Source organism: Danio rerio, chromosome 8, assembly GCF_052040795.2.
Source record: "Danio rerio strain M-AB ecotype USA chromosome 8, GRCz13ab, whole genome shotgun sequence".
In the NCBI taxonomy this organism is placed as follows: Eukaryota; Metazoa; Chordata; class Actinopteri; order Cypriniformes; family Danionidae; genus Danio; species Danio rerio.
Genome location: NC_141028.1, coordinates 32,564,673 through 32,577,500, shown reverse-complemented (window position 1 = coordinate 32,577,500; position 12,828 = coordinate 32,564,673). Strand labels below are relative to the sequence as shown.

Sequence of the window (12,828 nt, the reverse complement as noted above, 5' to 3'; positions counted from 1 at the left end):
ACTTGCGTTCTTGATGTAATTTGCCTTTCAACAATTGTATTTTAAACAAAAAATGTGTTGTATTTCACATTACTGGATATGCACGATTAATGTAAAATATTAATGAAATTTGCAAAAACAATTACTTGCTGTAATGCATTACTTTTTTAACATTTTCATTCTAACACTGCATGTGGCCAACTAATAATTATTTTACAAATAACTGTGATTTAAATATTTACCAAATTAATATTGATTATTATGAATTTATTTCTTTAATTTAGGAGTCCAAATCTGGTTTATTTACCTGAAAACTGTTATGAATAATTTCTTAATGAGGCTCTATTGTTTTCTGTGCTTTTTAGAATAGAGACAAGCTGGAGAAGTTGCGGAATCAGGCGGAGGGGTTTTGTCAAAGACTGGGTCGCTACAGGATGCCATTAGCCTTTGCTACGGTCAACATCATGAGTGTCATCAACTCCACACTGGAACGAGAGACAAGTGACACAGACAGTATTAATGGTAAGATGCTGAATAGATGAACACTTCTAATATTAAGTGTATATTTGAAAAAAAATGACCTCAGATACATTTAAAAAGATTACCCAAAAATGAACATTTACTCACCCTCAAGTGGTTCTAAACCTTTATGAGTTTCCTATTTCTTTTGAGCACAAAATAAGATATTTTAAAGAATGTTAGAAACCGATAACTTTTGGCTTTAATAGTATGAAATACAAATACTATGGAAGTTAATGGTTACCGGTTTCCAACATTTAAAAAAATCTTCTTTTGTGTCCAACAGAAGAAAGAATCTCAAACAGATTTATGATAAGTGAAGGGTGAGTAAATGATGACAAAATATTCCATTTTAGGGGAACTGTCTCTAGAGTCCTTTGCAGGAGACTGCTACACAATATCTGGACCCTAAAATAAAATGTTGCATCACCTTGCAAAAAATGCATTAAATGCATAATCATTTAAAATGTTGGTAATGTAACAGGCAGGGGGAGTATGGACAAGAAGGGATTGCCGAGACGTAACTCTGACAGATTCAGCTTGATGGAGGACAACTACATCCTGTCAGGCTTCAAACCAGCTGTCACTATGTGCACATTCATCAAACAGGTATTACTTGTACAATTCAGAACATAGTTCACACATTTCTCCAAAATGTAGGTGTTTTGTTCATCTGGAACAGATTACATTGTAATGAAAAGTGTATGTATGTATGTATATATATATATATATATATATATATATATATATATATATATATATATATATATATATATATATACATATATATACATATACTATTTTGTTTACCTAGGCTATACGCATTCATTTATTCATTAATTCATTTTTCTTTGGCATAGACTCTATTTAAGAAGCAGAATGAACCGCCAACTATTCCAGCATATGTTTTACGCAGCGGATTTCAAGCTGCAACCCAGTACTGGGAAACACTCATACACACTCATTCACAAACTCTCATACACTAAGGCCATTATATATTTTATTCAGTTTAACTAAAGTGCATGTCTTTGGACTGTGGGGGAAACCGGAGCACCTGAAGGGAACTCACGTTAACACGGGGAGAACTAATAACCTCCACACAGAAATGGCAACTGACCCAGCTGGGACTTGAACCAGCAACCTTGCTAACAACTAAGTCACAGTGCCACTGGCTATAAGCATAATATTATGAAATAATATGACAATTTACATTGTAACCGTTATAGTTTGAATTGTTTTGACATTGATAATATCCTTAGCAATATTTATTCAAATGTTTTTTGGTATTTATGCTTTTGGCAGACCTATTGGTGGTTCAATCTGCTGTGGCAACTCCTGATAAATAAGGGACTAAGCCAAAAGAAAATGAATGTATGAATGAATTTATTGAAAGCAACTTACATTGCAGGACTGTAAAATACAATTCCAACCTTTTAATAATAATTGCAGTAACTTTATAGTAAGATCAGGAATATGAATTAAGAATGATGTGCCATTCGTGTATTTCAGAACAGTCTTTTATTGTTCTAAATGAAATCCAGTATTATTAAAGTGATTCAAATTTTATCTGGTCACCTTGAGTGCGATATTCCATTCTTCACATTTTCCAGATGAACTGGTGCCTGAGGTCTTCAGCTAGCTCTGATATCACACTGCATTCTCCAGCATTCATCCTTGAAACCAAATAGAAATGTTTCTGCTGTCTTCCATAATACAGACACGTTTGATTCATGGTTCACACTTTACAATGAGGTTTTATTAATGTGTTTACTAACATGAACTAAATATGAACAATACTTGTAAAGTGTTTGTTAATCATAGTTCAATTACTAACACATTGTTAACATCCAAACTTATGCTTGCTAACATTAGTTAGTGCACTGTGAGTTAACATGAACGCTGAACAACTGCATTTTCATTCACTAATGTTAGCTAACAGAAATAAATACTGTAATAATTGTATTGTTCATTGTTTGTTGATGTTAGTAAATACATTAAGTATCATGAAGTAATGCAAAGTGTTACCAATTTGTAAAGGTTTCATGTGTTGGGTGTTTTGAGCAGATCTTTTTGTGTGTGTCTTGACAGGAAGGAGAACGTCTGAGTGACGAAGATCTGTTTAAGTTCCTGGCGGATATAAAGAGGTCATCCAGTCAGAGACGTGTTAAAATCATACCTGGTGAGCAGATGTGTTCATTTTTTATTGTCTGGTTTTCCACAGAAGAGTGTAAATCTTAACAGTGGAAGTCTGATGATTAAGTGACAGAAATACAAATAAAAGAATGTTTGCTATCAGTTTACTGGGGCTATCCATGATGACCATGAAAGTAGAGCATTAAAGAAGATTTTGGGCTGAAAATGCGATGTTTCATAAAATGCAAGTCCTTTGAGAGTCAAACATACAGGCAAACCTAAATGAATTATATTTCACGAATTCATTTATTCATTTTTTTTTCAGCTTAGTCTCTTTATTAATCTGGGGTCATCACAGTGGAATGAACTGAAAACTTATGCAGCTTGTTTTACGCAGCGGATGCTGCAACCTATCCCTGGGAAACGTCCATATACACTCATTCATACACATACACTACGGACAATTTACCTTACCCAATTCACCTACAGTGCATGTACTTAGACTTATAGGGGAAACCGGAGCACCCAGAGGAACTCACACGAACATGTGGAGAACATGCAAACTCCACACAGAAATGCTAATTGACCCAGTTGAGGCTCAAATCAGTGACCTGCTTGCTGTGAGGCGATTGTGCGACCCCCTGTGCTACCTTGACACCCTATTTTATAAATAATTTTATTCATTAATTAAATCTTAAAGTGGCTTTAGCTACTTTTTGTATTTTATGAATTACCAAGGGGCTCAGTTGCTTAAGTAAAAAATAATGCTACAATTTGGATAGCCTGAGAGTGAATTAATAGCTAATGTCAGATTTTGTGTGAACTGTCCCCGTATTAAGCATGTCATGTGTAACTCATCTTGCTTTATGTTCTGTTTGAAAGGTTATCTGAAACTGGAAGTGCTTCCAGCGCCGGACACGGTTCCTGGGTGTTTGTCTCCTGAACTGATTCCAGTGAAGCCTGTGTCTGAGAAAAACCAACGTCCGATTAAAGAAGTGCTCGAGTTCCCTTCGAAGGAAGTTTATGTGCCTCACAATATATACCGGTAATCTCTCTTTCTCTCTTCCAGTCAAACACACAAACTGAAAAGTTGATATTCAGCAGATCTGGGACGCAGTGATTAATCAGTAACCTTGAATAAATCTCAGAGTTATAATGTTTGTCAGAATTTAGAGGTCAGAACTGTTGTTGATATGATTAGTCACTCATTGACTTTGAACACAAATGCCTGAAAAAACTGCATGCAACAGTGTTGCCAGATCTTGCCAGAAAAACAAACAAAAATGTCAAATATAAGTCACCTAAAAACACAGATTAAAAGGATGGGAGGATTGTTAATTGAATCTGGAATAAAACCAGAATCACCTATTTGCATAAATGTTGCTCCTGTATCTGAAAATAAGCAGCTGGGATTTATAGTCAATTTTTATGAAACCTGGCAACGCTCGTGTTTTCATTCCTTTTTCATTTTGAACTGTGAACAGTTTCTGCCATCTAGTGGTCAGGTAGTAGTTTAACACTTGTGTATGGACTTCAAGTGAAAGTATTTTGTCTGCAAATAAAGTTAATTTTCTTTAATGTGTAATATGTTGCAGGAATCTGCTGTATGTATATCCGCTGAGGTTAAATCTTACTAACCGTCTGACTTCAGCCAGAAACATTACAGTAAAAATCCAGTTCATGAGCGGTGAGGACTCAAGTTGTGCCATGCCTGTAAGTGCAACAACACATTTACATGTCTACATGTAAATCAAATATATATTATTATTGTAATTATAATATAATAATAGTATTAATAATAATGGTCATGATGAAATTATTATTAAAATAATAATAATAACAATAATAATAATGATAATAAAATAATAAGGATGATGATGATAACATTATTAATATTATTATTATTATTATCATTATTATTTTTATTATTATTGTCATTTTAATAATAATTTCCTCATGACCATTGTTATTATTATAATTATTAATGTTATTATTATTTTTACTTCTAGTTTTATAAAATAATAAGATAACAAAATATCATGTTGGCTATGCTGTAAAAAATATCATTATCTACAAACTGAAAGTAGAAAAACAAATCAATAATATTTTTGTAATTGTATAAAGTATATATGATACATTTTTACTATATATTTTAGACAATTTTAAAAATATTATTGATTTATTTTCAATCATTGCCATCTTACCACTAATTTTATTTTACCTAAGAAAGAAATTTGAATACTAAATTAAATTATAGCACTAAATTAAAGTTTGTTGTCACTGTAAGTTAATTAATTGCGTATCATAATGTGTTTTCACATTTTGTTCAATTTCTGCCTGTATGCCTCACTCATCTTCTTTTTTAACTCTGCACTTTCTTTTTAAAGGTAATCTTTGGAAAATCAAGTGGCCCGGAGTTCCTTACGGAGGTCTACACTCCAGTCACTTACCACAACAGGTACACTTGGTCTCTTAAAGCGATTCTAATCATTTGAACATCAAGCAAAGGTAAGAGTGGACTGAGTGAGCTGTTTCCTGTATCTCCTCTGCAGGTCTCCTGATTTCTATGACGAGATAAAGATCCTCCTGCCAGCCCGTTTAACAGATAAACACCACTTGCTGTTCACCTTCTTCCATATCAGCTGCCAGCAGAAACAAAACCAGACTGGAAGTGTGGAGGCTCTCATTGGATATTCAGTAAGTGACTGAACACATTTGTATGTGTGTGTGTGTGTGTGTGTGTTGAAATATTTGTCAAGATGTCTTTAGCAGAGGAAGGCAATTTTCACAATATCTCCTATATTATTCCCATGATATTTTTCCTTGAAGATTGATTAATTACTATTTTTTTTAAGTTTGGCTGAAATAAAAGCAGTTTTAATATATGCATAATAATAATAATTTTAAGGTCAATATCATTAGCAAATAACAAACAATTAGCTTTAAAAAACACTGTTGTTCAATAATTTACCTAGTAAACCTAATTATCCTATTTAAGCCTTTTAATTGCATTTTAAGCTAGCAGTATTACTAGTATGTTGCAAAACAACTCGCAAAATAGTATTTATTGTCATTATGGCAAAGACAAAATAAATTAGTTATTAGAAATTAATTATTCATAAATAAAACTATCATGTTTAAAAATGTTCCCTCTGGTAAACAGCTCTTGGTTGGTACATGCTGTAGGTCAATTTAAAATATGTACTATACATACACACACACACACACACACACACACACACACACACACACACACACACACACACACACACACACACACACACACACACACACACACACACACAGCCTGGCCAGAGTAGAAGAAAACAAAAACTTAAAAGTCTATGATTGGATCTTTATGCCAGTGATTTTGTTGTCTTATACAGTATGTTTGAAAACAATTCCTCTAAACTAATGCAGTGTGTAGCTTTTTATTGGCCCTGTATTGCCCACAATGCAAAGATTAATCCAGCTCAAACCGTGTTGGAATGGACTTTGTCTCAGTAGCTTTGTTTATAGTGCTTAAAAACTTAAATATAACTTCAGTGCAAATGTAAAATTTAGCATAAAACAGCTGTTTCTGCGTCTTGTGTTGAGAATAAAAACATCACTTTCTGGCAAACTAGCACAAAATAATCAGTCACGAAAAGCTAAAGTTCTTGCTAACGGGAAACCACTGTAGCTCTTTTCCCGCCATAATAAATGTGCTGTGCCTCAGAGAGCCGGATGACACACAAAGTAACAATCACTGTCATGTTAAGCTGAGTTTGGAGGCTGGGCTTGTGGTTTGGAAATGCTGTTAATTCAGGGATTGAATTTGTTGTGAAAATTATCTAGTCAAATATTATTTACTGTCATCATGGCAAAGATGAAATAAATCAGTGATTAGAAATGAGTTATTAAATCTATTTTGATTAGAAATGTGTTGAGAAAATCTGCTCTTCGTTAAATAGAAATTAGGGAAAAAAATAAAAAGGTGTGCTAATAATTTTCAGGAGGGCAATTAATTCTGACTTCAACTGTATATATATTGGTTGTATTGGGACACTGTATATACAGTTGAAGTCAGAATTTTTAGCCCTTCTAAATTATTAGTCCCCCTGTTTATTTTTTTCACTAATTTCTGTTTAACGAAGAGGTTTTTTTTAACTCATTTCTAAACATAATAGTTTTAATAACTCATTTCTAATAACTGATTTATTTTATCTTTGTCATGATGACAGTAAATAATATTTGACTAGATATTATTCAAGACACTTCTATACAGCGTAAAGTGACATTTGAAGGCTTAATTAGGTTAATTAGGTTAACTAGGCAGCTTAGGGTAAATAGTTATTGTGCTGTATAATGGTGGTTTTTATTCTTTAGAAAATCAGAAAAAATAAATGGCTTAAAGGGGCTAATAATTTTGACCTTAAAATTTTGTAAAAAAAATTTATAAATAAAATAATAAAACCCATGCAAACACGGGGGGAACATGCAAACTCCACACAGAAATGTCAACTAACCCAGCCGAAGCTCGAACCTGCAATTTTCTTGCTGTGAGGCGATTGTGCTACCCACTGCGCCATCGTGACCTCCATTAATTATCATATTATGAACACATCACATCATTTTGCCTTCAACTATATATACTAAAACAGAAAATTATTATTATATTTGCATGATGCATTTGTATCTAGCTGTATCATTGTACTTTTAATCAGATAAATGTAACCTTGAAAATATAACATACAAATATATACATATAGACATTACTGTAAGTGTGATGGTGGACTTCTATCCCTGCAGTGGTTACCCATGCTGAACAATGACCGGCTGCAGACCAGCCAGCAGTGTCTGCCAATCGTTCTGGACAAGCTTCCTATCAACTATTCCCTACATACCCCAGAGGTACAGTCAACCATTTCAACATCTGCCTTTTTTAGGATACCACTCATTTAATGTAGTTATATCGCATTGATGTCTCATTTGGGCACACATTCAGAAGGTCTTATGTTGCTTTGTGTGTTCATTAGTTTGAATCTGTACATTTTTGCCTTTTTTATGCCTCCAGAAACTGCCAGCTCAGGTACCTCCAGTGAAGTGGCTGGAGAATCATAAAGGACTGTTTAACCTTGAGCTACAAGCTGTGTCCTCAGTTCAAACTCAGGTGCGTAAAACAAAACACTCTCTGCATCCGTAATCGCAAACTTCTCTAGTATATAGTATGTTAAAAGCAGTATGCGAGCCGAGTAGTATGTCAGAATTCATAATATTTGAAAAACAGTATGCAAGAAGTACCCGAATGACCTACTACTTCCTGTGAAATTCTGAAGTGCACATTCAATAGACTTTATGCTATCCCATAATACCACACAAGATAATTCATGAATGGGAGTGAAGAAAGGCAACTGACGCACGTAGGTCATGTGATAATGATAAATGGTGGATGTAGTATGTCTAAATAACATTCATACTACTCATTCACTTCCATCTTGAGCGTTTTCTAAGAGACCTAAGGGGTTATATTATTTTTTAAATACTAGAATGTGACCTTTTTAAAGTAGAATATTGTTTTGTCAAATTAATAAAATTAATTTAGAATTTTGTTGACCAAACCAGCTTCAGGAAATAAGAAGAAATGGTAATAAAAATGACCCCATTTTCAGTTAAAAAATGTATTATTAGATATAACATTGTCATTTTAGTCCTTTTAGTTTATTGAAATTAATCAGAAATAAAGTTAAATAGCAGCATCAAATGAAAATCTTTCAATAAAAAAATCGAATTTTAAAATGATGGCCTGGTGGCTAACTAATACAACAAAATAAAAACGAAATAAATAAATAAAACTACATAAAAAATATTAAGATGTCTAAAAGCAAAACCGAAATAATAAATGACAGCTAAATAAAATTTAGACACAAAATAGGAAGAGAGAAACTAGCAAAATAAAGCACTAATATTTATAAAAGGTAAAATGAAAATTGAAAATATAAAAATAAAAGCAAATTCTAAATATTAATGAAAATGAATTATATAATGTGATATAAATATTGTTTCATATTATATTATATTATATTATATTATATGTAAGATTTAATAAAGTTGCTATTGGTCAAATACAGAATGGTCTAAATTATGCAGTATTAAGTAATGTATTATTTTAACATCATTAATTCTTTGTGCTAAATCTTTTTTTTTTTTGTATCACAGGACAGTCACCTGGAGCGTTTCTTCACATTATGTCATGCTTTGGAGGGCAAATCCACATTCCCCATCCGAGTGCGAGATGAGAAGATTCAGGAAAACATGTTTGAGCATGAGCTGAAGCTCAGCATCATTTCACTGTCCTCCGCCGGCCTGGAGCCGCTGGTGCTTTTTCTCCATCAGGTCCTCGACAAGCTCTTCCGTCTCATCATGCAGCCCATGGTCATCGCTGGACAGACTGGTATGTTTTATACTGGAAAATAGTGTTTTGTGTTACTTTAATTAGAAATATGTCATTTTTAGCATACAAGTAGATTTCCCTCCACTAGTAGTGACAGCCTAGGTTAATATGATTAAAGAATGCGAGGAAAACAGTGTTTATTTAACCTTTTCATATTTGGGTTAAAAATATTAGCACACACACACACAAAAAAATGAATATGCTTGAATTTAATTTGAATAGGAGTAATTTTTTTTTGTTCTTAAAACCATTTAAAAAGCTTTATCATGGTAAACATTATAGTACTTTTCAGACCCCAAGCCCATCTCAGTCATAAACGACTGTGGCTGTATGTGGCTCCGAAATCACCCCCTATATCCTCATTTACTATCCTTTACATTAGTCTACTAATATAGTCCACTCAAAGAAGTAAATAAAAGCAAGTGAATTTTAGCTCTGTTTGCTGTGGAAGTGATGTCATTTTATTTGTGCTTTGCTGGTTGATAGATAAATCCCTCAGATGGATTAGATTTTGAACTTCTTGGTCAGACCCTGTGATAGTTATTTAAAATTAACAGTTGTTGAGTAATAAAACAAAGTAGTTTAATTTCTGTAATGTATACAAATGTTATTTTAAGAATTAAATAATAATTTAAGGGAGAAAAATCGCCTCACAGCAAGAAGGTTGCTGGTTTGAGCCTCGGCTGGGTCAGTTAGCATTTCTGTGTGGAGTTTGCATGTTCTCCCCGTGTTGGCGTGGGTTTTCCCCAAAGTCCAAAGACATGTGCTTTAGGTGAATTGGGTAAGCTTAATTGTCTGTAGTGTATGTGTGTGAATGAGTGTGTATGGATGTTTCCCAGTACTGGGTAGCAGCTGGAAAACCATCCACTGTGAAAAACATATGCTGGATAAATTGGTGGTTTGATTCTGCTGTGGCGACCCCAAATTAATAAAGGGAACAAACCGAAAAGAAAATGAATGAATGAATGAATGAATAATAATTTATTTAGAAAATTACACCATTAGGATGCCGCTGTTTAATGCCATCTTGTGGTCAGACACAGAAAGCCTTTCAACGTGTGAACTCTCACTGCGTTTTGGGTATTCTATAGCCATTGAGTGCATGTTGGTTGTACACTCGATATTGCAGTGCATAGTGGGACAGTATTTGAATTTATAGTGGTACTAATAATTGTGGCACAAATAATAAACAAACATATTTATATTTGTGTGTGTGTGTTAAACAAACTAAAAAATTGATTCATAAATGATTCATCCCTTTAATTTGATAAACAGATCAATTTAGTTGTTAGAAGTAGCTTTTGTCAACTCAGAATCATCTCCAAACTAAAAGCTTTCTTAAATTTTAAAGACCCGGAGATTGTTATGCATGCCTTTATCACTTCACGCCTGGATTACTGTAATTCACTGTATTTTTTATCTTTAGAGGTTTTTAGGTCACAGTTGAGGAAACATTTGTTCAGTTAAGCATTTGACATACTCTACACTCTCAGAAATAAAGGTACGAGAGCTGTCAGTGAGGGTGGTACCTTTTTAAAAGATACACATTTGTACCTAAAGGGTCCCTGAAGAATAAATATTAGTACCTAAAAAGTACAAAAGTGTACCGCTTAAAATGTTTAGGTACAAATATAAGCTTTTGAGGTACCATTTCAGTACAAATGTGTATCTTCTGAAAAGGTACCACCCAAGTGGCAGCTCTTGTATCTTTATTTCCGAGTGTGGAAGAAATGCTTGGTGTAGAATCTTTTTTAAATTTTATGTTTGTACGTTGTGGTTCATGTCATTTGTTTATTTAAAACTTTTATTTCTTATGTGAAGCACTTTGGGCAGTTCAACTTCCACTTAAATATGCTTTATAATTGAAGAAGTTGAAATTCTCAATGAGAGCAGAGCGGATATTTTGTGCAAAGACCAAATGGTTTAACAATAAAGCCATTTTTTACAGCCATTTTGCTCAGATTTACCAATGGAGGCGATATTACTGGAGGGCACTGTACATTCTCTTCTGAGTTTTCAGTCTTGGATCATACATGTTCAGTATTGTTAGTTTTAATCTTGTTTTTTGCAGCAAATCTGGCCCAAATTGCGTTTGAGTCAGTGGTGTCGGTCATCAACAGTCTTCACAACAGTCAGGAGCTGGCAAAAGACCATCAGGGCAGAAACTGTCTCCTCGCAACATACCTGTACTTTGTGTTTCGCTTGCCAGATACTCAATATGAAATCCACACCTCAGGTACAGCAGACCCGTGGACCACCAAATGATTTAATTCCTGTTCAGAATAAAAACAGTTTTTGACTCTGAATCTTTTTTTAACTGTTATTGTGTTTATCTACCAGGTACAGGAGGTCTGATGGCTCATCCAGAGGGTCGATACAGCACTTTAACTCGCACAACGGCCACCACTGTTGGCTTCATGCTGCTGCAGTCACGAATCCGTTCCAGCAGCAACCCTGATATACCAGCACCACTGAGCCCAGAGGACACAGAGGTCAATAACATTCTAGGAAAGGTACTGTACATATACACGCATGCAACATACTGGGCTTGGGTAAAATACATTGAAAACAGGATGTTGAATTCTATTATATTAAATTTATATTATATTATATAATTCATTTTTAATAAAAATACCCACTGCGCCATCATTATTACAATCATTATTATTATTATTATTATTTTTTGCAATGTAATGTAATGATTTTGCTTTAATTTTAGGTTGCTAATTAGAATTACAATAATACAAACTATACAATTGTATTTATTTTATTTATTTTCTATTAAGGGGTGCATTTCCCGAATAAGGACATAACTTGTGGCTGAGCTCTCATCTATCATAGTATTATGCATTGTTTGGAAAAAGAATGATGTAATGACAAGTGTTTCCTAAAACCTTAGTTTCTCTGTTGCACATCCATCATTTGAACCACACTAGTTATCATGTAAAACGTTCATTGACGTTCTAAACATGGTGGTTTTCGTGTTACAGGCACACATTTAAAAAAAAATAATAATAATTATAGATATTTTCCCAGTATTAGTTTTGTGAAAAACATGCACTCATTTTCCAATATTATCTGGAATGTATGTAAACGGCACATATAGGCCCTATATTTCCTTTACAAATATTATTGAAAATGTTCCCTATTTTATTCTAAAACATAAAACCACCTTGCTAACACGTATTCTAATCTCATTTATAAATCATAAATGGTTATTTACAGTAGGCTATTTATTAAGAAATAAAAAAAATTAAGTAATGAGGAAATTATGAAAATTATTGTTATTATTATGATTAATTTTATTATTAATATTATTTATTTATTTATTTTATTTTTGATTAGTCAACTTTTAAAATTTGACAATTTCAAACCAATATGGGGGCGGTTCATTCCGCTGTGGCGACCCCGGATTAATAAATGGACTAAGCCAAGAAGACAATGAATGAATGAATGAATTTCAAACCCCTGCAGAAATGTTCTGCAACCAGCAGGCCCATGTCATATATAGTACAGATACATTTCTTTTTTTAAACGATCCACTATAAATTAAAACCATTATTGTTTGCTATATTTTTCTGTTTTTACAAGCTTTGGAGACCTAACGTAAATTCCCCTTTTAAATATTTGGTCCACCTAGCTTTCGTCATGAGCCACGGCTGCGTTCAAAATGGCATAAATGGTTTCAAAGTGCACTTAAGGGACGCAACTGTCAATAGTTTTTCCTGATCCTGATGATTCATCCTGATCATTCATCCTGATGA

General features: G+C 33.5%; 1 protein-coding gene across 5 annotated transcripts in view; it reads left to right on the top strand.

Annotated features, from left to right (window-relative positions):
- dock8 (dedicator of cytokinesis 8) overlaps nucleotides 1-12,828 on the top strand; it is a 99,199-nt gene that overhangs the window by 41,578 nt on the left and 44,793 nt on the right. For all 5 annotated transcript variants that reach the window (XR_015498076.1, XR_015498077.1, XM_087264867.1 and 2 more), the window contains 12 exons: nucleotides 345-501; nucleotides 983-1,107; nucleotides 2,587-2,677; nucleotides 3,514-3,676; nucleotides 4,227-4,344; nucleotides 5,019-5,089; nucleotides 5,184-5,328; nucleotides 7,423-7,524; nucleotides 7,688-7,783; nucleotides 8,830-9,064; nucleotides 11,136-11,300; nucleotides 11,405-11,577. Coding sequence is in view for 3 of the 5 variants with exons in the window: in XM_087264867.1 (XP_087120993.1) it covers nucleotides 345-501; nucleotides 983-1,107; nucleotides 2,587-2,677; nucleotides 3,514-3,676; nucleotides 4,227-4,344; nucleotides 5,019-5,089; nucleotides 5,184-5,328; nucleotides 7,423-7,524; nucleotides 7,688-7,783; nucleotides 8,830-9,064; nucleotides 11,136-11,300; nucleotides 11,405-11,577 (1,641 nt within the window). In the remaining 2 variants the exon portion in view is untranslated. The remainder of the gene's footprint in view (nucleotides 1-344; nucleotides 502-982; nucleotides 1,108-2,586; nucleotides 2,678-3,513; nucleotides 3,677-4,226; nucleotides 4,345-5,018; nucleotides 5,090-5,183; nucleotides 5,329-7,422; nucleotides 7,525-7,687; nucleotides 7,784-8,829; nucleotides 9,065-11,135; nucleotides 11,301-11,404; nucleotides 11,578-12,828) is intronic.